At 37.0% G+C, this 23894-nt stretch overlaps 1 protein-coding gene across 1 annotated transcript; it reads left to right on the plus strand.

Annotated features, from left to right (window-relative positions):
- The first annotated feature begins 6958 nt into the window (after nucleotides 1-6958).
- On the plus strand, nucleotides 6959-12809 carry LOC107770452 (uncharacterized). Its single transcript, XM_016589758.2, has 2 exons — nucleotides 6959-7150; nucleotides 11850-12809. The coding sequence occupies exons 1-2, from the start codon at nucleotides 7084-7086 to the stop codon at nucleotides 12584-12586; spliced, it is 804 nt and encodes a 267-aa protein (XP_016445244.1). The 5' UTR covers nucleotides 6959-7083; the 3' UTR covers nucleotides 12587-12809.
- The last annotated feature ends 11085 nt before the right edge of the window (nucleotides 12810-23894 follow it).

Below are 23894 nucleotides of genomic sequence, written 5' to 3' on the forward strand. Positions count from 1 at the left end.
TTAGGCCTTTTGTAAGTGGATCCGATACATTATCGCTTGACTTTACATAGTCAATCGTGATAATTCCTCTAGAGAGTAATTGCCTAACGGTTTTATGTCTTCGTCGTATATGACGAGATTTACTGTTATACATCACGCTTCCAGCCCTTCCAATTGCAACTTGACTATCGCAATGTATGCATATTGGTGCCAACGGTTTGGGCCAAAATGGAATGTCTTCCAAGAAATTTCTGAGCCATTCAGCTTCTTCACCGGCTTTATCTAAGGCTATGAATTCAGCTTCCATTGTAGAGCGAGCAATACAAGTTTGCTTGGACGACTTCCAAGATACCACTCATCCACCAATAGTGAATACATATCCACTTGTGGACTTAGAATCAGTTGAACCGGTGATCCAATTTGCATCACAATATCCCTCAATCACCGCAGGATATTTACTGTAGTGCAAAGCAAAGTCCTGGGTATGTTCTAAATATCCCAAAACTCGTTTCATTGCCATCCAATGAGATTGACCTGGATTGCTCGTGTATCGACTCAATTTGCTTATAGCACAAGCTATATCTGGTCGTGTACAATTCATGATATACATTAAATATCCCAACACACGAGTATAATCCAATTGTGATATGCTTTGGCCTTTGTTCTTTGCTAATGCAAGATTCACGTCAATTGGAGTCTTTGCAACTTTAAACCCTAAGTGCTTGAATTTTCCAAGTACTGTCTTAATATAATGAGATTGTGACAATGCCAGACCTTGAGGAATCTTATTGATCTTAATCCCTAGAATTAAATCAGCAACTCCCAAGTCCTTCATATCAAACTTGCTAGTTAGCATACGCTTAGTCGCATTTATGTTGGCAATGTCATTACTCATTATTAGCATATCATCCACATATAAGCAAACAATGACTATGTGATTTGGAACATTTTTAATGTACACACATTTATCACATTCATTTATCTTAAAACCATTTGACAACATTGTTTGGTCAAATTTCGCATGCCATTGTTTGGGTGCTTGTTTTAGTCCGTAAAGAGACTTAACAAGTCTACATACCTTCTTTTCTTTACCAGGAACCACAAACCCTTCAGGTTGTTCCATGTAGATTTCTTCCTCCAAGTCTCCATTTAAGAAGGCCGTCTTAACGTCCATTTGATGAATTTCAAGCCCATAAACTGCAGCTAATGCTACTAACATTCGTATGGACGTAATTCTTATAACCGGAGAGTATGTATCAAAATAATCAAGACCTTCTCGCTGTCTATACCCTTTGACTACAAGTCTTGCCTTATATTTATCAATAATGCCATCATCTTTCATTTTCCTCTTAAAAATCCATTTAGAACCTAAAGGTTTATTTCCAGGAGGAAGATCAACCAATTCCCATGTATGGTTATTCAATATGGATTCTATTTCACTATTGACTACCTCTTTCCAAAACAATGATTCCGAAGAAGACATAACTTCTTTAAATGTTCGAGGCTCATTTTCTAATAAGAAAGTCACAAAATCTAGTCCAAATGAAGTAGACGTTCTTTGACGTTTACTACATCTTGGATCCTCCTGATTAAATATACTTTCTTTTGTTTCTTCCCGAGGTCGTTTAGATCCTTCACCAATCGACTCACATTCCTTGTTATACGGATATATATTTTCAAAGAATTCAGCATTATCTGATTCTATAACCGTATTATTATGAATGTCGGGATTTTTCTGATTTATGAACCAGAAATCGATATGCTTTACTATTGGTCGCATATCCTATGAAAACACAATCAACGGTTTTCGGTCCTATTTTTACTCTTTTGGGTTTAGGAATTTGCACTTTTGCCAAACACCCCCACACTTTAAAATAATTCAAGTTGTGTTTCTTTCCTTTTCATTTTTCATATGGAATGGATTGTGTTTTGCTATGGGGTAATCGATTTAGTATCCGGTTAGCCGTAAGAATGACTTCCCCCCACAAGTTCTGTGGCAAACCAGAACTTATCAACAATGCGTTCATCATCTCCTTTAATGAGCGATTCTTTCTTTCCGCAATCCCATTGGATTGGGGCGTGTAAGGGGAAGTTGTTTGATGAATTATTCCATATTCTAGACATATTTCTTCAAAAGGAGATTCATATTCGCCACCCCTATCACTTCTTATCATTTTAATTTTCTTGTTAAGTTGCGTTTCAACTTCATTTTTGTATTGCCTGAATACATCTATTGCTTCATCTTTATTATTAAGTAAGTAAACATAACAATATCGAGTACTGTCATCAATAAAAGTTATGAAATACTTCTTTCCACCGCGAGATGGTATTGACTTCATGTCGCAAATATCTGTGTGAATTAAGTCTAAAGGATTTGAATTCCTTTCAACTGACTTATAAGGATGTTTAACATACTTAGATTCCACACATATTTGACATTTTGATTTGTGGCATTCAAACATAGGCAATACTTCTAAATTAATCATTTTTCGCAAGGTTTTGTAATTGACATGACCCAAACGTATATGCCATAATTCATTTGACTCAAGTAAGTAAGAAGAAGCTGAAATTTTATTATTATTCTCAATAACCATTACATTCAGCTTGAAAAGGCCCTCGGTGAGGTAACCCTTTCCTACAAACATTTCATTCTTACTTATTACAACCTTATCAGATACAAAGACACACTTAAAACCATTCTTAACAAGAAGTCCAGCAGAGACTAAGTTCTTTCTAATCTCGGGAACATGAAGGACGTTATTCAAGGTCACCACCTTACCAGAAGTCATTTTCATAAATATCTTTCCAGATCCTTTAATTTTTGCCGTTGCAGAATTTCCCATAGAAAGCGTCTCTTCGGATCCAACAAGAGCATATGTAGCAAATGCTTCTCTAACAGCACAAACATGGTGAGTGGCTCCAGAATCAATCCACCACTCCTTAGGATTTTCTACCAGGTTGCATTCAGAAAGCATAGCACACAAGTCATCGATATCTTCGTGCTTTTCAACCATGTTTGCTTGACCCTTCTTCTTGTCTTTCTTTGGAGCACGACAATCTGCAGATCTGTGTCCAGCTTTTCCACAGTTGTAGCAATTTTCGTTGAACCGCTTCTTGCTTGGGTTGCTTTTCGGTCCATAAGCCTTCTTCCTCTTTCTATCCTCAACAATGTTTGCTCCCATTATTGTTGAGTTTCCACGTCCTTTCTTTTCAGCAACTTTATTGTCCTCTTCGATTCTCAACCGAACAATGAGATCTTCAAGGGACATCTCCTTTCCTTTGTGTTTCAAGTAGTTGTTGAAGTCCTTCCACAAATGAGGCAACTTTTCAATGATTGCTGCAACTTGGAACACTTCATTGATGACAAGACCTTCAATGAAAATTCTGTTAGTAGAAACAATATAATTAATACTTTCAACATTAGTATTAATTTGACTTATACCTTCAGCAAGGAGATCGTGAATAATCACTTACAATTCTTGGACTTGGGTAATAACAGACTTGCTATCTACCATTTTATAGTCCAAAAATTTAGCGGCAACGAATTTCTTTAACCCGGCATCTTCCATTTTGTATTTTCTTTCAAGCGCTATCCACAATTATTTTGACGTCTCCATATTACTATAGACGTTATATAGATTGTCCTCTAGTCCACTAAGAATGTAATTCTTGCATAGAAAATCAGAATGCTTCCACGACTCAGTCACGAGAAAGCGTTTATTTTCTGGAGTTTCGTCGGGCAGAATAAGAACATCTTTCATAATGAACTTCTGCAGACTTAAAGTCGTCAAGTAGAAGAACATCTTTTGCTGCCAGCGCTTGAAGTCAATCCCGAAAAAATTTTCGAATTTTTCTGCCGGTGCTAGTGCCGGTGTTGTTCGGCTTGTCGATGCGTTGGCAGTTACCATAGGAACAGTCTGGTTCCCGTTATCGTTCGTCATTTCTGTAAAAGAATGACACAAACAAATGTTAAAATCACATAGATTTTAATCTCCACTGGAGTAGAAAACTACACAGGTTTTAGTCTCCAGAAATAGTGAATATAATACAAATACAGAAAATATTAAATTCCTTAAGCTTGTTGTTTAGCTGTATTTGTAAAACAATTATGGAGAAGATAAAATAACATAAATGTAAATGAAACAGAATTTAATCCGAGCCCACTGAATTCACAGTGTTTCCTTAAGAAATTTAATCCCCTCCTAGTACCCAAGGCTGTGAATTATTTCCTCCCAGGATAGAACGAATTATACACTGGTGTAGCGATACTTCAAACACCAATGTTTCAGCGAACACAAAATCGGTAGCAAATCACACTTACTGATGCTTTGTTTGTAGTTAAAATAATGCAGAAGAAAGGAGGAGAAGTCAGAAATTCGTATGGAAAATCTGAGAGAATGGACTGGTATTTATAGCCAATGTTGAGCTCAATCTGAAGAGGTGCAACTCTTCAAATTCGAAGAGGTGCCAACTGTTTCTTCAAATCTGAAGAGGTGCAAACTGTTCTTCAACTCTTCAGATTTGAAGAGGTACAAACTGTTCTTCTGAAGAGGTGCAAACTATTTTGTAAATGTCTTTTACAAAAAGCGAAGGGCATATACTATTACGTTTGGATTTAATATTAATATTTCATTTACAAAAATCCGGATATTTAATAACAATTCTATTAATATTTACTATTAACAAATAAATTTGATCCAAAAAATTAATCAGTCAATCGATCATTTGACCGAATCTGAAGCCGAAGCCGAAGCTGAAGCCGTAGCCGAAGCCGAGCCGAGCGAGCGAGCGAGCGATGACGGCGCGAGGCTTCCTTCTTCTTAACTCTTTAAGAGCTAGAAGAAGTGCAATTATATATATACCCATCAAAATCTCTTCCTCTTCCAATATGGGACAATATTCCTTTGTCAATGAGGAAAACTCAAATATTTTCAATTTCCATCCATTTTCAATTCACCCTCTTTTAAGCTACATTTAAGCTTAAAAAACAAAAACCAACAGTTTATGTGTGTGCTTTTCCATTGGACAAATATGTGAATGGAATCCTATGAGAATTCAATTGATGATTTTGTTGTTTATGTGGGTGAGAGGTGACACGAGGAATGACCAAATATTAAGAGTGAAAGTTTGCAAGAATGTATATTGTGTGTGCTTTGTTTCTTTCTAAAAATGACGTGAGGTTCCAAAGTTTGTTAAAGAAAAAGACAAAAAGCTAATGGTACCTTTCTTTCTTGAACTGACCGGGAAAAAATTTTGAAATATCAAAATATAACTAGTTAATTAAATTAAAAAGAAAATAACATATCAACTTTGCGCAATAATGAAAAGTTACGAGAAAAGCAAAAATACTACGTATTAACCACTTATACTATGTACATCTAAATTTGTACTAAATTAAAAGAAAACTATTTTTGATTTTTTTTTTTGAGAATAAAACTAGCACTACTTAACCCAATTAAACTAACATAATAAAACTCCATAATTTTAAAACCCATGTGACCTTTTTCTCTTGTGTGTTTTTTTCTTTTCTTTTTTTTATTATCAAAAGTAAGATAAACTAAAAGTAACTAATAAAGGAAAATATTTTTGTAGTTTTCATTTTAAGAGAAACTAAAGCAAAATGATCAAAAACACACAAAGTAACAATATTAGAACTAAAAGAAACATCTAAGCACTAAAAGGTGTAAAAATCACGGGGAGGGTAAAAAATTACATGTCTACATTCATTACCACTAATATTCATCCAAGAATGAATATGTATTCATAAATCACGTGTTGTAATATTCACATCATGAATGAAACATAATCATATATATGTGTGCTTTATAAAATCTCATGTCAAAGTGATGACAAACATTACTTTCAGAGAGTGAAGGATTATTTTGAGAATCCGTATTGTTCTCATTACCACAATGATAACGATTATAATCCCGTCTATTGCCACGTCCATATCTATTGATACCTTCACGATAATAATTTTGTCTTCTTTGAGACTTATTACATATTGCTACCATATTCTCTTAAGGGAATGAGAATGTAGCAAATTCAATGGGTCGGGTTTCCACTTTTTGTGCCCACAATCATACATGAATTTGATGATGGCAAGGCATAAAAATTTAATACTTCGAGTAGTTATAATTTCTCACAAACTCTATTAGATTTATAATCGAAATTTATCGTCTTTGCTTGTATTTAAAATTAAATTATAGAATTTCAAGAATTTAAAAGATAAAAATAAGGTAAAATACTTACCTTAAATTTAGAATTTATTCTTGAGGGAAGTTCATAGAACAATTGACACTCATTATACTCAATATTATGTATAAGTTGAGCACCATGCACATATCCCAGAGCCTTTACTCAATTGGTTGGAGTCTCGTGCTGATAACGTGTTATGAAACAATAAAAGAAGAAGAATATTGGAGAGAAAAGTAGAGAGAGAACTCTTATTGATTTGGGATGATTTACAATGGAATAAAATTCCTCTATTTATAGGAAAAAAGTGACTTAGCCACAAAGTAACAAATCTTAAAATCTCTCTAATATATAGACATTCACCTTAAATACAATTATATTTATAACAAAGAGATAATAAAGGTTAATATAATTAATGTTAAAATGTGGATTCATTAATATGTGCGAGAATAACCAAAATATCAATTAAAGTGTAGCAGAGGGAGTTGCTAAATAAGGCAGCATTTAATTTGCTGTATTATACTCTGCATTAGGAATATCAATCTATCATTAACGAGAATTTTTGTATTATGAATAAGAGTATAATAATTTCTCTATTTAACTCCGAAAGAAATGACTAATGAGCTTGCTTTAACGGTAAGAGTTGAACAGTACGGTGTGCCTGTTCCAAGTTAGTTCCGGTCGTGTTTTTTTTTTTTTTTTTTTTTTTTTTGGTGTGTGGGGTCTCCCGCTTATTAACGAACTGAAAAATTAAAGATAAAATAGTTAAGGTTGACTATTTTGCTTTCACATTTATTCCAAATCGCTCTTTGCCTTCTGAGTTCTGAGTTAAGTTTATACTCTACCCAACTACTGCAGATCCATCGTTCCCGTCTTCTTAGATTACGCAATTTATCCCCTTAGGGTTCAATGATTGAGAAAAAGAGGGTTCAAGTTCTTCTCTTTCTCGTTGGTCTCCTCCTTCTCAGCATCACTGGTAAGTACCCAAATTGATGTTTTTCTTCTCTTTTTTTCTTGTAAAAAAGGTTTAATTGCTATTGATTTTGTAAGTATTTGTTCATGTTGAGGGTTATGTGTTTATTAAGGGCTGAGTATAAATTGAACAAAACTTGAAGTTGACTTAAGATTAATCGTTAGGGATCTAACAAAGCCATGACTTTTACCTTTTCGACTGCTTAGCTTTAGGTTTATTATGACCCACTGTGTGATTTTGGGCTTTAGTATGCAACAATAATGTTGATTGTGGATTCATGATTTGAAGTTTATGGATTCCTACAACGACCTCAAAGTTAATATACAATAACATTTGGGTTCACAATCAAACACTTATTGATATTTAGTGGATTTCTTAATACAGATACATGCTTTGTACAAAAGCTACTGGGTTAGGATATATGGTAGGTCCGCACCTGACCGCCTGGGTGATAAATGACTTTTACAGCTCTATTGATTTGTAGTGAAAGGAAATTACATTTTTAAGTTCTCAAGCATATAGTGTGGGTGATAACTTACACATAAGTGAGAGTTCAACAGTGTGGATTTGAGAACTCTGTTAGTTTGTTTGGAGACAACGATCCAAAATTAATTCTTGGTTGTAGAGACTTGGAGGTAAATGTGTATAACATAACAGGATTTTTTATTTAATGTAGCTTTACAAAAAAGAAATTGAAGTGACAGAGGGTATTGTTGCCTGTGCCACTGAGTTAAAGATTAGATCTAGGGGTTCTTGGCTGACACATGGATGTAGAAAGGTGCATATAATCTGTCAAAGTCGAAATAAATTTGGCAAAGTGAAGGTTTTATCTATGTTTAGTCTATGCTTGGAAATGTGCAAAGACTCAGTTTTCTTTATCAGTGTCATTAAGTTTTTAAGTTCTTGCACTAGTGTAACTGCTCTTTCTTGCAACTTGCAAGCGTCAAATGCACACGTCAGTTTTCTTGATCAGTGTCATTCTTTTAGTCAAATGCTTTATTAAACACTCTCCCATGCAGACTTTCGTTCTTTAAGGTAAAGTAAGGAAAAGAGAAAGAATGCGCGAAAAGTAATGTCTTGCACCTTTTCTTCTTTGATAAATCAAACAATCGATTTATTGAATATGCGCCAAGATGGTTTCAAAGAAAAGGACACATAGTTTAGCGACTTTTGGGTAATTTTAATATTTTTCATTTATTCAGTACCCTCAGTGTGGAACAAATTATATACAAGTGAATGAATGGCTTAATCACTATTAGCAAACAAGCTGTCCAAATTATTTATTGGCGTATGCCACTTTATGCAACGCGCACACGGTATTCTTTAGTAAAAGGCGAAAGAATAGCCAAATTATTTATATAGTCACTTGTACCTCCTCTTTTACTAAAATTTAAAAGGTTTTGTGTTTAGCTTAAAGAAAATGCATTGAGCTATGTTGATGGCATAGTTATTACAGAGTCTTGATGAGATAGTTTACTACAGACAGTATTTAGAAGGACATTGTTATGCCGAGACATCTCTTTTAGCTTCTTGAGATTAAGGATTTTGTAAGGTTGCTAAGTCTAAATGAAGCACATCTCACAGTATAAGCATGCTCTCGACATTCTTGAGGTGACAAGAATGAAAGATTGTACTGCTTATGCAAATGCACTACATTGTGATGTAGAGTTTGGGGAGTCTGCTTTTGATTTATTTTCCTTTCTTATTTTGACATAGTAAACACGGGTTTTATGACCGAAAAAATGGTAAAGAACCCCGTATAAAGGAAACCTGGATATCCTTACAGGTGGTTAGAGGAATACTGTTCCAGTTGATCCGCAAGCAAAATGCATATTTCGCAATTTCACCTACCTAGTCTACAAATTACCTCAAACTGAAGCAATCAATACTTCCAATTTGGAGGTGGCAGTTAATTCCTTTTTGCTTCATTCTTGTTTGGTTAAATATTGTACTGTGGAAATCCTTCTACTAAAGGAAGAAAACCTACTCTGCATATCTTGGAACCACTTCCTTTTGTCTGATAAAGATCTTGAAATCCAATTCCTTATAGGGCAGAACATCCACATTTGTAACCCCCGGCCTGCTAACCTTTTTAAATTTTTGGTAGAGGACTGACAGTCATCCGCTCAACAATACCAGCCAAACTAAACTGCTTGGCATCCTTTACCAACAAACCCTGTTCTTGATAGATTAGGTGGCTATTATCCTCTCATCAAGATTGTATATCCTTTCCTATCCCTTTTATCCCACATTATATTCTTTTGTGAAATACACATGATTTTAGAAAAACAAGGTGAATTGCTGGCAGTCCTTATTCATGTGGAGATGATAGAAGGTAGACAAAGTCTATTAATTGGTGTAGAAGATATTTCCCCTAAAAAAATCAAATCGGGAGAAGGCATCTATAAGGAGGTGTAATCTGGTGGCTATGACATGAAGTGGAAACGTTAGGGTTTTTTTAATCATTTGAGAGGATATAAAATAAAGAGATAAGCAAAGAAGAAGAAGTTGACATGTAAACGCGGGTTTTAATCAAAAAGGGAAAACCCCTCCTTATATGATTATGAGAGATTAAAAGACAAATGAAAGAGTAAAACGGAGAAAAGGAAAGAAGATGGGTGAGCTTATAGTTATATCGCAAAATCCTAGGTTTCCAGTTCCTGATTTGGTGATAGTGATAGGTAAATATGTTGTGAAATTAACAATACTCATCTTATGAACTTTTGTCTTTTATATATTATGCCTACATTCTAGGAAAAAGAAGGCGTGAGAACTATCTTTGTGACTTGTGAAGCACATATCTATATTGGAATGCTGAATCCTGTAAAAAGTAAAAACTAAAAAGAGAGATGAGAGGAGACAAAGACTACTTGTCTTGATGGTTAAAGTCGATGCACGACTCTTTGTTGAGGAATCATTTACCTGTTTTAACAAGTAACCATATTTACAAGGATCCTATGAAAACAAAACAATATCTTAATCATTACAGAATAATCTGGAGTATTTAGATGAATCAGGAAATTATCTTGACACATTCCTTCAAGGTGGAGCATACAGGTCAAGGCTCCTAGATTGTCACATATGTGGTTCTCAGGCCTCAGAGCGTCTTGTTGAACGTGTCTGCTAGCTGATCATTTGGATTAATGAATGCGATGGAGTGAGTGAAGACTGGACTTTTCACAAATAAAGTGTCGGTCGATCTCAAATATGTTTGATATTTACTTTTATGGAAGACTAAATTGGAGACCTTATCGTGCCTTTTGTCAATTATAAATTTCATTTGTGTTATCTTTCCGAATTTAGCTTTTGAAATAGCTGTTTTAATCACATAAGCTCACATGTCACTACGGCGATAGCTCGGTTCTCGTCTTCTACCTTGGACATTGCAACCACATCTTGCTTTTTTTTTTTGATGAAGTAAGATAATATCATTGAAAGGGCACCAGGAAGATGCCAAATTACAAGAACAGAAATTATGTTAGCTCCCGTACAAGAGACAAAAAACATTGTAAGCTCCAGTACAAGAGTACCTATGCTAGAACCAGGGAGCTAACAAAATCCAAAGAAGTGTCAACACTATTGACAGGGGAAAGAAGGTTCCAAGTGAACAAACTAACTAAACATCTAGCTTTTAGGGAATGTGTTGGAGTTGATATTCCATGCAACCACATCTTGCTTCTTAGTTTTTTATGGAGCCAAAAGGGGGTTCTCTGACACCATAAGAATCTTCTTCTTTCCTAGGGGTGTCAATGATGGGGAGCAAGATTCTTGGTCCTATTGGACCTGACTCCTGACACCTGAGAGTAGTTCTCAGCAGACTTCTATGGCTTTTAATTCTGTAAAAGATGCTGCTCCAAATCACACATGTCAAGTTTCCGTTTATCAAATATAGTGTTCGAAGCAGACTTCTATGGCTTTTAATTCTGTAAAAGATGCTGCTCCAAATCACACATGTCAAGTTTTCGTTTATCAAATATAGTGTTCGAATATGGACTATCTGGATGGCTTAACCAATCTGTATAAGCATCTCCTATAATATAAGTGTTCATTCAGTCTTCATATTAGAATGTTGGATGAGTCAATTGCTGAGAACAACTCCTGAAACTTAAAGCGCACTCCATTTCTGATACAGTAATCAATTTTATAGCATCAATTCTTCATTTCTTCCATTTTCTCTCTCTAGATTAATCTTGTGGTTTGACCCTTTAAAGTTTTTACTCCTGTCGTGGTTAATATCATGTAGAGAAATATTTCATGCTTAAGTCCTGAAGTTAAGTGCTATGTGGGTCGACTACTTACCATGTTCTCAATCTAGCAATCGCTTTGCATTGAATGTTGGAAGTTTTTAAACCTTTGATATGTTCCACTTTTGTTATCATATTGTGCACTCATTGCTACAGGATACATTTTTTTTCTTGATAAGGTAAGGTAAATTGCTACAGGATAATTTTATGTTCATACTTCATAATTTGCATGTATTTCCCTAGATAGCATCAGTTTCACCAAGGGGCTATATTAAGGCAATTCTTTTTTAGTATTTTGTGTTTTGAATTATATCATTGACATGGTCACAACATTTAAGGATAAGGGTTTTTTCCTTTGGTTTTAACCGTCCTACATACCATTATTTGGTGTTTTGCTTATTCTGCTCAACCTTATTTTATATATACCAATAATTTTCTAATGTCTTGTTGCTTTATAGCTGAAAAATGTAGGGAGTTGGTTGGTCAAGAGGCTGCATCGAAGAGTGGGGAATTTACTTGGTTGCACTGTTTTGATGGGAGTACGGGAACCGTAGCATGTCTGGTCAAGGAAGGTGTGAAGCTGTACGCTTATAACATCAGGTCTTCTCATGTGGAGAGAGCAAGGAACTCAGCAATCGAGGCTGCTCTGACTGATGCCGTGTCGCAAGGCATGGCAGCAAAAGAGGCAGCTAAGCTAGCTCAGAAAGAAGGAGCAAAAGCTGCAAAACTGGCCGTGCGACAAACCAAGCGCATTGTTGGTCCGATTATTTCTGGGGGATGGGACTTTTTTGAAGCACTTTATCTTGGAGGTACACCAACTGAGGGGTTCCTGAGGGGTTCCGGTACCTTATTTGGCGCCTATTGGGTTGGCTATCTGGGGGAGCAGACCATGGGTAGGTTTGGTTACCTGGTTGGAAGCGAGTTGGGCAGTTGGGTTGGAGGAAAGGTTGGGCTGATGGTGTATGATTTAGTTAACGGAATGGATCATTTACTTGTATTTCTCCAACTAAAGGAAATAGAAGTCGATGCAACTCTGTCAGATGAATTTTACAAGGATAGTATAGCTGAAAGTTCCGAGGTCCCCAAGGACTCCAATTATGGTGAATCAACTACGTATTCAAGCGAAGCTTCTGACGAGTCTGGTAGTTATGAGGCTCCTGCTTATGAGGACCCTGAAGTCCGTGAAGAATTTTAGATCAGATTAATTTCAAGCTGTGTTATACATGGTTCTTTTCATATTATGAATCATTTGTCCTTTGCTTTATCACTATTTGTACAGGGATTTGTTTGGGGAGGGGAGGAGGAGGTTTATATTTGAGTCTGTTATAGGAACCTTTTTACCTCATTGACTTGTAAAATGACACCACAGTAGAATTTCTTAGCCCACACATAATGAATTTGGTTTAGCTTTGGATATATTTCTGATGAGAAAGCAGGAATTAGACTTGTTGTTCCCTTGATTGTGGTTATGTTGCATTTTAAAAGCAGCTCATATGTAAAGTAAAGATAGTAAAGAAAGTTGCTTTATTGCCAACGGATTTTCTGAGACACTGAAGTTTAAAAATGTGGAGGCTGATGTTCCGAATGCGCCAATTTTACAGGAGCCAGTGAGTAGTGAGGTTAAAACGTCTCCAATTCTTGCTTCTTCAAATGCATTTCTCTCTCATTTGAAGTGTACATAACTTGACAGTTAAATACCAGAAGAATACGCAATCAAGTGCCGAATTCTCAAAAGATAAACCAACAAGAATACTGACACAAACAAGACAAAGAATCCCTATTCCTGCTTGTTGCAAAGAATAAATAAAGAAAAAGAACCCTCTTATTGCTTGTCCAAAATGAGCAGCTAACCATCCCATCATAATAGAACGCACACGAAAAAGTAAGCCAGCAATTTCCAAAGTCTTGATCTTCTTATTAAAGTAGCACATTTATCTTATCTACACTAACGGTTTAAATTATTTTACACATCGATACATTTTAACTGGTTATATAGTTGATTTTCCATGTTACCAAATTAATATCTCTTACTTATCTACATGTATTTATAGTTTAATTTAACCCGATGGTCTATTAAAGAATTATACTTTGCATATGCACAAAAATTTAAAACCTTTTTGTAATATCTCATTTCGTTTATAAATAGATAGGATCCGCCAAATCCTCTTTCGTATTTTTAAAGAAATAGCTAATTTATTTTCCATAAAATTTGATACACTACTTTCCAAATACGTTATAATGGAAAAGAAATAATTCAACAAAAATTATGCTGCGCGAGGTAGAGAACATAAAAATGTCAAATCCGAAATAGACATATGAGAATGTGACACGCGATGTCTTGTGGTTGCCACGGGCCAATCATTTTGACTTTCACTGCAGCCCAAGAACATGCTATATAATTTGACCCCATAATATTCGTCTAGTTGATTTATTCTTCTGGTTGATAATGTTTCACTTTTCAATATTATGCAATTTGGATATACAGATTCTTTCTTTATCATTTACTAGATTTTTATGCCAAACTTGCGTAGAATATAGAGATTGCTTAAAGACTAGAAACTCTTCTTGAATCAATTAATGGAAAGGGAATACTAAAAGAACAGATATAAAAGAATAAGGCTAAGATACGGAGGAGAACAGATTACTACCATTTTTGTTATTTATCTATTTTTTGTCTTCCTACCCGAGTTTTGCACAACGATTAAGCCAATGAAGTGAATTGTTTTAATATTAGAGCCCACAGAAGGAACGCTAGGAAGAAAAGAATAAAAGAGAGACAGAGTTAGTGAACCTTAGGCCATAAATTTATTTAAATTCTTTGAATTAACGGTGTAAACATATTCACTATCAGGTTAGTTAAAAAATAATTACAAATAACTATATTTAATACCATTAATTGATAATCTAGAATATATAGTAAGTATCCTGTTATGCTTGGTGAATCTGGAATATATAGTATAAACAATTGTATTGTACTGCCATGTTAAAGTCAACTTCGTGCACAATTTACATTATTCAAGGTAAACAAAAAATTAATTTGTGTCTCACACAATTAGCACAAGTTGTTTGAGAATTCGTCTATATTTGACAAGTTAAATTTACAACCCAAAATCTTAAATTTTTGAGTCACAAACACTATTTACCAAACAAAGACAACCCTCACATAACTTGTCTCAGTTATATGATTGACAAAGTAAAGTTTCTCCCTAACATGAGGTTTCAATAAGAAAAGCCTCCTCTTTTAATTTTTTGATTAAGAGCGAGCTTATCTCTTTCCTCAATTTTTACAGGCTCAATGTTACCAATTTTTTATTAAAGAAAAATAAAGAAGAAGAAGAATAAGAAAATTACAGGGGAATGAGACAAGCTCTCCAAAGTGTGTCCAATCACTTTTAAAAAGAGAAACAGAACAAAAATGAATAGTGAAATCAAATTCAGAGTCGAGTAGTCGCATTAGTCCTACTTTTAGGAGTGAAATAGTGTATAGGCCAATGATATCAAATAAAATGCAAAGCATTTATAGCTGTTCCAACTTGACCATAAAAGTACCGAAATATTTTCTGTCTGTTCAAATCTATATAGTAATAGAAGATACGCATTAATGCCTCATGACATTTCCTTAGTAAATTAAACCACTAAATATCCCTACTTGTATTTATAAATACATTCTTTCTGATTTTTTTTTTAATATTCTTCATCAACATGATTGCACTTCAATGCTTCTTTTTTAAAAGAGAGTTACTCGTATGAGCATTACTTTTACTTTCTTTTTCTTTTGCAATATTAACATATATAGAGTTAAAAGACAGTGAAATCAACTTGTTTTTTTCCGTTGAGAGAACGCATAGTTGTAGGGGTATTATTATTTTTAACCCGCATCAGAAACTATTTATATTCGTTAGTCGAAAAAATATATAAAATTTGTATTATTTTTGTATATAACACACAAAATATATGTATATATATATATATATATATATAAAGTATAAAATATATATTTTCGGTTATTATTTTGAAAGCGTTATTTTTTTCAAATTTGTATCATAAATAAATGAAAAGGGAAGTCCAAATGATTCACAAGCAGCCAATTGAGGTGAGCACTAACAGAAAGGCTAAAAGTGAATGCCTATATCTATTTTAGACCATTGAAGTTGAGGGGGAAAAAAGCAAAGGAATACTAGTAAATAAAGATAGAGACACAAAAAGGAAGAGCAACATCACATCGTAAGTAAGTTGAATTAATAAGTAATATAATTCTCATGACATGAAATGTCAACATTATAGTTTTGTAGTAGCCTGTTGGGGTACTTCTCCAAGGGGTGACCATTCAGATTGCATAAAGGGCACTTCTGTTTTCCTCATAGCTTTAACTTAATAAATCGTAGTATAATTATATTACTCTCTCCGTCCTAATGGTGTTTAATTGTTCAATGGGTTAAAGCAATTTTTTTTAAAAAACTTATGGTCTAAAACAAAAATATTTGTTTAATTATAAATTATTTCATTAAAAATAAAATAAAATTTTAATTAATACTTTTTTAAATAAATTAAAAAGAAAAGTGAGTCATATAAAACGAGACAAATGGAGCCGTATAGTACAAAGAAAACATTGCTAAGCCTAAAACATCTATCGGGTCCTTTACTCCTTTTGCAAAATCTTATTTTAGATATTTGACATCGAAATTTATTATAATTCTAATTCACGTTAAGTAGGCTTATTAAATGACAGAAAAATGCGGAGATTTTATATGTTAGAGTTCGAACTCAAAATCTAATTAACAGCAGAAAAATCTCAACCCTTCTTAGACGCCCTTTTACAGCTTGTTTGGATGATTGTTACCTATTGTATTGTATCGTATTGTTATTTTAAATACTATATTTATTTTGATTGTTATTTAAATTTTATTGTATCGTATCGTTAAATCCGTCGTTACGTAACGACAAATACTATATTTGTTTTGATTGTTACTTAAATTTTATTGTATCGTATCGTTAAATTCGTCGTTACGTAACGACAAAAGTGTCACTTTACGTAACGACCAATTTGGTGTGGTCACGTTGTTTCCTTATTTTTTTCTCTCATTTCGCCCTTCATTATTAATAAATAATCTTATTTTATCATTTTTCCTATTTTATTATATAATAATTTTACCTCGTATCATAATTTTTCTTTGTAATATTTTAAGTTTATTCTTTATATTGCTGGTGCGTGATATCATAAAACGATGGCAAACGATACAATCTATCCAAACATTATATTCATCATACGATACAGTACAATATAATATAATACGATACAATATATTATGAAACGATATGTAACAACCATCCAAACAAGCTGTTAACGGTCTTTTGCAACATCTTCAACGAGTTGTCTAAGTCCAAACGGGGCCTCTTCTTTTACATCAGAAACAATCTATGTTTTTATTTTAATTTAGTTACTTCGGTATTTGTAGTAATCTCACAATTTCTTCTGTATATGAAATGGCTCGAAACAAACAAGGATAAGATAAGATGCATTAGTGTTGGATGGAAGAGTTAAGCTCATAATTCAGAAGATAGTTTGTTTACTCGAAAAACGAATAGAGTTGAATTTATACGTAGTTCTAAAGATACGTGGTATAACTTGGCACAAATCGAAAAGTAAGTAAAAATATATTGAGTATTGACTGTATAAAGAATGAAATACGAACCAAACTGAATGGAACATGGTTTATGAACAAGCAAGACGAATCAATATACAAAACCCAAAAAAGGATAATCTCTATATGAATATCAGTGTGTTTTTCTCTCTGAATATCAATAATATGAGAGTGTATCAATGACTTAATGTAGATCTCTTACAGAAATAATAGTCATCCCTCTTCTAGTGGAGTGATCATACTTTGGATATAATTAAAAATACATAGTGGGAAACCTATGATAGAATAGCTTTTCTCTAATTTCCGCCGAGATTCTCTCTCCTTAGTGCGACTGTAACGACTCTTATCCCTTGGCTCGATCTTGATCGGACTTGGTATTGGTTGGTTTCCAGATTTAGAGCCTGATATTGACTCTATCTCAATATCGACTCGGGGCCTGGTATTGATTTGGGCTCGGTATTGGTCGGTTTCTGGCTCTCAAGCTCGATAACGCCGCTCCGCATCATAGTTCGATTTGGATTCGAGCTCGGTAATGACTTCGAGTTCGGTATTTGATCGGTCCCAGAAATTTGAGCTCGGTAACCTGGCTTCGGATCTCATACCTGATATTATGAAAATGACCTTCGGTCCATTATGTTCCAATCTTGACTAATCATACGAAGGTCGAAACCGGTTTTGACAGTATACAGATAGTCCCCTCGTTTTTCGGAAAGAATGTGGCGAGAAACGATATGATTTTCAAGTGGTATTACTCGATACAAACTGACGTTTGTATCGAGCCCGACCATGACGTACGTGATAGATGTTCCGTCGGTTCAGTTTACTAAGGCATTAAATGCGTGTCAGACGATGGTCGGCCATTGTTGACACTAAACCGTCATTGCCAACCCTATAAATAACCCCTCTTTTTACCACTTCTTACTTTTACATCTCCAAATCTTCTAAGTTCCTTTTCGCATCTTTTGAGTTCTTCATCTGTGAATTTGTGATTTTCACTGCAGAAATCCCTCTTTAGAACACCAGATCTTGTCATCTTCCTTTTTCTTCAATCTTCAAATCCCAATGGCGAAAATGTCAAAAATTGTTCCTCAGAAAGAAAAAGCTTCTTCTTCATGGCCTATCGGCGACAAAACACCGGTGAAGCCACGGCCTGAGGAGTGTGTTCCGGAGGGGGGGGGGAGGGAGGGAGGGGTATCTTATTACCTCCGATTTTAAGATCGACAAAGCTTCGCCGGTTCCTGGTCGATGTGAGCCAGTATCAAGGTATATGTGCTCGATAACCGAGTGCGATCTTGAATAGTTAAGAAAAGATTGCAACCAGGAGGACAAAGAAGTGATAACCCCGGCTCCCGAAAAAGATATTACTACTCATGTGAAAGGGTTTTTAAGTGTATACACTTACCCTTTCACGTTGGGGCCCCTCGACCCTATTATCATCGATTTTTGCCGCCAATACCAAATAACTCTAGGCCAAATCCACTTTTCTTTTTGGCGGATCGTTATTCTGATCCGCTTCTTCGTGAACTAAGTCGAGGGCATGCCTTTCACCCTCGACCACCTCATTAGATTGTACAACCCCCGCCTCTATCGAGGTGGGTTAATAAAACTCCAGAGCCGGGCTACCAAAGTATTGTTCTCGAGCATAGACGAGGACAAGAACTGGGGCTGGATGGGTAGGTTCGTTCGAGTGAAGACTTCAGACCTAATCCCGGCCGAGAAGATGCCATTTCCCGAGGAATGGAACATGAAGCGTAAGTACAATTCTACGGTTAGCTCCTATTGTTTTGTTCCTTCGTTTCTTTCTCACTGATATCCTTTTTGCGATGCAACGGTTTCTTGTATGCCCGGTGCAGTTCCTAACCTTTAGAGCTGGGTACGGGACCTGGCTTCGACCTCTACATATGCCGAGCGCTCGTCGATTTATCAAGGGCCGATGGAAGGCCAAAAATCATGGTAAGCCTCTTTTCCGTATCTTTGATGATTCGAACAAAATGTTTTTCTTATACTTAACCAATTTCTTTGTGTGTAGGCCTCGGCAAAGATGCGGTTATGAGGCCCCCGTCTGGCGAGGAAGAGACTTTGGCCCCGATTCCAAAACTGGCGAAGGACAACAAGAGAAAAAGGGCCTCTACTTCCGAGGATCCAAATCTTAAGACAAGGATAGCTCGTAAGCCGAGGAAGAATACCATCCCTTTGACCGAAGAATCAGTTCGGCATCTAAGGGATGAAGACTAAGGAGAATAAGAAAACGACGGGTCCATACTGGTGGCCCGAGTGAAGAAAACTGATGCCCCAAAGGCAGCTGGGTCAATGGCGTTTGATGAGGCTCCATCTTGAACTGAGGGGATGTCATAGAAGGACTCGGGCAAAGTCCCCGAGTCGTTGGAGATCGAGGATGCCTCCCACCGAAGTCAACAAACGGTGGGTATATCTAAAGGGGCCGGCCTTGAAGCTCTTCCAACTGAGGAGAATGCCCCAAGCGACTCGCTTGGGGCAATAGTAATCGGAGACTCGCCTACTCTCCCTGCTTTTTCCGAAGGGGCGATTCGGGAAGCTCGAGCTCTGGGGACCCTCGAGGTAGATGGAGCCCATGAGGGAGAGGACCCCTTTCGCAATTTATTTATCGGTATTCAGGATGCTGCCAGCCCGAGTGACGCGTCGGGTCTTTTCTTCGAGGTTTAATGAACCCTGAATCAGGTAAGTCTCGATTCTATTTGTTGATGTCATATTTTTCCATTTTTTGCCTTTCATTTTCTCTTTTTCGTATAGGCTTTAGCTCTTCATCAAGAGGAGTTTTCCAAGTCTCGGACGGAGCTGAGCCGACGTGAGGTCGACTTCCGAGGGCTTTCGGAGGAGACAAATGCCCTCAAACTTCTTAATGGGCAGAAAGAGGAAGAGATAAAATATCTTAGAGCCGAGTTGGCCAAGGCATACCAAGATCAGACCGACCTGACCGAGCAGGTAATGATAATCTTAAAAACACATGGGCTCAATTCGGGAACAGCGGCTAATATTTCGATCTCACAGTTGCAGCAGAAGCTTGAGGTGATCGGGCTGCTTCGTGAGGAGGTCGATACGATAAGGGCGGAGACCTTGGGGTGGAAAGAAGGCATGGACCGCCTCGCTGTAGAAAAAGAGACTACTCAAGCCCAATTATCATCGGCCGAAAGTCAACTTCAAGGTGTGAAGGAAAAGAGCTCGGTTCAAGCAAGAAAAATATAGGAGCTCGAGGCCCGGTTGGCTTCCTAACTTGCCAAGGCCAAATCTGAAGTCGAAAAAGCAAAAGCCGGGGTGGATGCATTCGTGGCCGTATATCGGGCCGATGCTGAAGCCGCTTAAGTACAAGCGAAAAAGGCAGCCGAGATCGCTCCAACTCGAGCATATTGGGTTACTGAACTCGCCAAATGCCAATCTCAGAGGGAAACCCTCGAGGAGATTCATGCTCGAGGTTTCGATCTTACCGAAGAGATAAAAAAAGGCTAAAGAGCTTGAAGTCGATGCCGTAGCCTTGGCTTTTGATGATGATGATGATGATGGGAGCAAGAGTGGGTCTGAGAGGGGGGAGGAGCCCGATGGAGAAGAGACTGCCCCCGGAGATAATCAGGAAACTTAGGGTTTTTTCTATTTTGATTTTTTGTGTAAGGTCCTGATCGAACGTTATAAACACTCTTATATATATATAAAGATCTTTTCCTTTCCCGACTTGTCTCTATTTTATTCTCTGCTTTGTGAAGATTTTGTTTCATTCTTTTCTTATGAAAGTTTTCATAAGTTCGAGGCCTTAGGCAATTTGATCGAAGTCGGACCTATTAGCCTTTATAACCGAGTGAGCGTTTGTTCGAACATGAAATAAAAAGTATCCCTTATGCTTAATAGTCGAGTGTATTTGGTTTCTCGAACTCGAAGTAAAAGTAGCCCTTAGGCTTTATAGTAGAGTGAGTGATTGCTCTTACTCAAAGTAAGAGTAGCCCTTGGGCTTAGTAGTCGAGTGAGTGCTTGCTCGAACTCGAAGTAATGTTAGCCCTTAGGCTTTATAAGGTATCCTTTAGGCTTTAAGTTCGAGTGAGTGTTTGCTAGAACTCGAAATAACATAGCCCATAGGCTTTAATAGTCGAGTGGGTGCTTGCCCGAACTCGAAGTAAGAGTAGCCCTTAGGCTTTAATAATCGAGTGAGTGATTGTTCGAACTCGAAGTAATGTAGCCCGTAGGCTTAGTAGTCGAGTGAGTGCTTGCTCGAACTCGAAGTAATGTTAGCCCTTGGGCTTAGTAGTCTCAAGTGAGCGTTTGTTCAGACTCAAAGTAATGTAGCTCGTAGGCTTAGTGGTCGAGTGAATGATTGCTCGAACTCATGATAATATTAGCTGTTAGGCTTAGTAGTCGACTGAGTGATTGCTCAAACTCGAAGTGATGTAGCCGGTAGGCTTTATGGTCGAGTGAGTGATTGCACGAACTCGAAGTAATGTAGCCCGTAGGCTTTATGGTCGAGTGAGTGATTGCTCGAACTCGAAATAAGATTAGCCCTTAGGCTTAGTAGTCGAGTGAGTGATTGATCGAACTCGTAATAAGATTAGCCCGTAGGCTTTATGGTCAAGTGAGTGATTGCTCGAACTCATAATAAGATTAGCCCTTAGGCTTAGTAGTCGAGTGAGCGTTTGCTCAGACTCGAAGTAATGTAGCATGTAGGCTTAGTGGTCGAGTGAGTGATTGCTCGAACGCGAAATAAGATTAGCCCTTAGGCTTGGTAGTCGAGTGAGTGATTGCTTGAACTCGAAGTGATGTAGCCCGTAGACTTATGTGGGGCTTGATCTCATTGATTTTTCGGTTGGTAGTCCCCGATTTATGGGGTAATGGTCGGCCCTTGAGCCTGTTTGCATAATAGATCATGAAATAGAGGATGAATTCTGAGATATGAGATATCGGTAAAGGAGAAATTTCTCTTTATGTCATTATACATGTGTTCATGTTTTGTGCCAGGGATCGAGCAAACTACACGAGCATGGTTCGTTTTGACCATTTGGCTCTTACAATTTTTCCTATCGAAACCCTGTTGTCACTTGTCATGAAGTAACTTCCTTGCATTGAACTTGATGATCGAACTTGATATATTCAACGGTAATGTCCCCCAGTATTCGAGGTTGATTGTAAAGAGGCATTGGATACTGTTGAATTATTCTAAGTTAGCACGATAAATGGTTGCCTCATTAAAAACCTTGCCGAAAAACCCATTTGGGATAAAACCGGTCTAAGGGGAAAAAAGTGCAACGCGTGCTTTCAGGCCTAAAGGCTTCGGTTTGAATAATCCATCCTTGTTCCTGATCAAACTCCTACAAGGGTTAGTTTCGAAATATAAACATGGGAGGGTGGTACCCGGAGATTCATCAAGTTCATTGAGTTGCTCTACCCGGAGATTGGCTACTACATCTCATTCAAGGTTTAACTTCTTGAGTGCCCACATGGCCTTGTGCTCTAACTCAACCGGAAGATGGCATGCTTTCCCAAATACCAACCGGTACGGATACATACCAATTGGAGTCTTGTACGCAGTTCTATAAGCCCACAAAGCATCATCAAGTTTCCTTGACCAATCCGTCCGGTTTGCATTGACAGTTTTTGATAATATACACTTTATCTCCATGTTAGAGACCTCAACTTGTCCACTAGCCTAGGGGTGATAAGGGGTTAACACCTTATGATTGACACCATACTTGGAAAGTAAAGTGTCGAAGGCCTTGTTGCAGAAATGAGAACCCCCATCAGTGATGATTGCCCGAGGAGTGCCAAATCGTGTGAAGATATTCTCCTTTAAGAACGCCACCACACTTCGTGCCTCATTGTTGGGCAAAGCTACATCTTCAACCCACTTGGAAACATAATCAACAGCAACCAGAATGTAAATGTTACCACAGGAACTCATAAATGGCCCCATGAAGTCTATGCCCCACACGTCAAAAATATCGATCTCAAGAATAGTGGTGATAGGCATTTCATCCTTCATGGAAATTCCACCAGCTCTATGGCATTCATCACACCTTTTAACAAGCTCACTTGCATCTTTATACAGGGTAGGCCAATAAAATCCATAGCTAAGAACCTTTGAAGCAGTTCTCACCCTACCATGATGACCACCGTAGGGCGAGGAATGGAAAGCATCAAGAATATTCATTTGCTCCTCTTCCGGGACACATCTCCGAATCACACCATCATTGCAAATCTTGAAAAGATAGGGCTCGTCCCAATAATAATCCAAGATGTCCCGTTTGAGTTTCTTCCTTTGGTTAGAAGAGAGCTCACTCAGGATAATGCCGGTCACAAGAAAGTTAGCCACATCGGCGAACCAAGGCATACCATTCAAAGACACGGAGATGAGTTGTTCATCCGGGAACGAATCATTAATTTCGAGGCCATCGTAGGGCCTCCCCTCCTCTTCTAAGCGGGACAAGTGGTCCGCCACTTGATTATCACTTCCTTTTCTATCAATGATTTCAAGGTCAAACTCTTGAAGAAGAAGAACCCATCTCATCAACCTAGACTTCGAGTCCTTTTTGGTCATCAAGTAACGGAGTGCCGAGTGATCGGTGTGCACAATCACTTTGGCACCCATGAGATATGGCCTGAACTTTTCCATGGCAAAGACAATGGCTAATAACTCATTCTCGGTCATCGTATAATTGACTTGGGCGTCATTCATCATTTTGCTTGCATAAGAGACCAGGTGAAATATCTTATTGACCCTTTGCCCCAAAACCGCTCCTACCGCACGTCACTAGCATCGCACATGAGCTCAAATGGTAAGCTCCAATTGGGTGCGGTAATGATGGGAGTGGTTGTCAATTTATACTTGAGAAGCTCAAAAGCTTTCAT

The sequence above is a fragment of the Nicotiana tabacum genome, chromosome 19, assembly GCF_000715075.1.
Source record: "Nicotiana tabacum cultivar K326 chromosome 19, ASM71507v2, whole genome shotgun sequence".
Lineage (NCBI taxonomy): Eukaryota > Viridiplantae > Streptophyta > Magnoliopsida > Solanales > Solanaceae > Nicotiana > Nicotiana tabacum.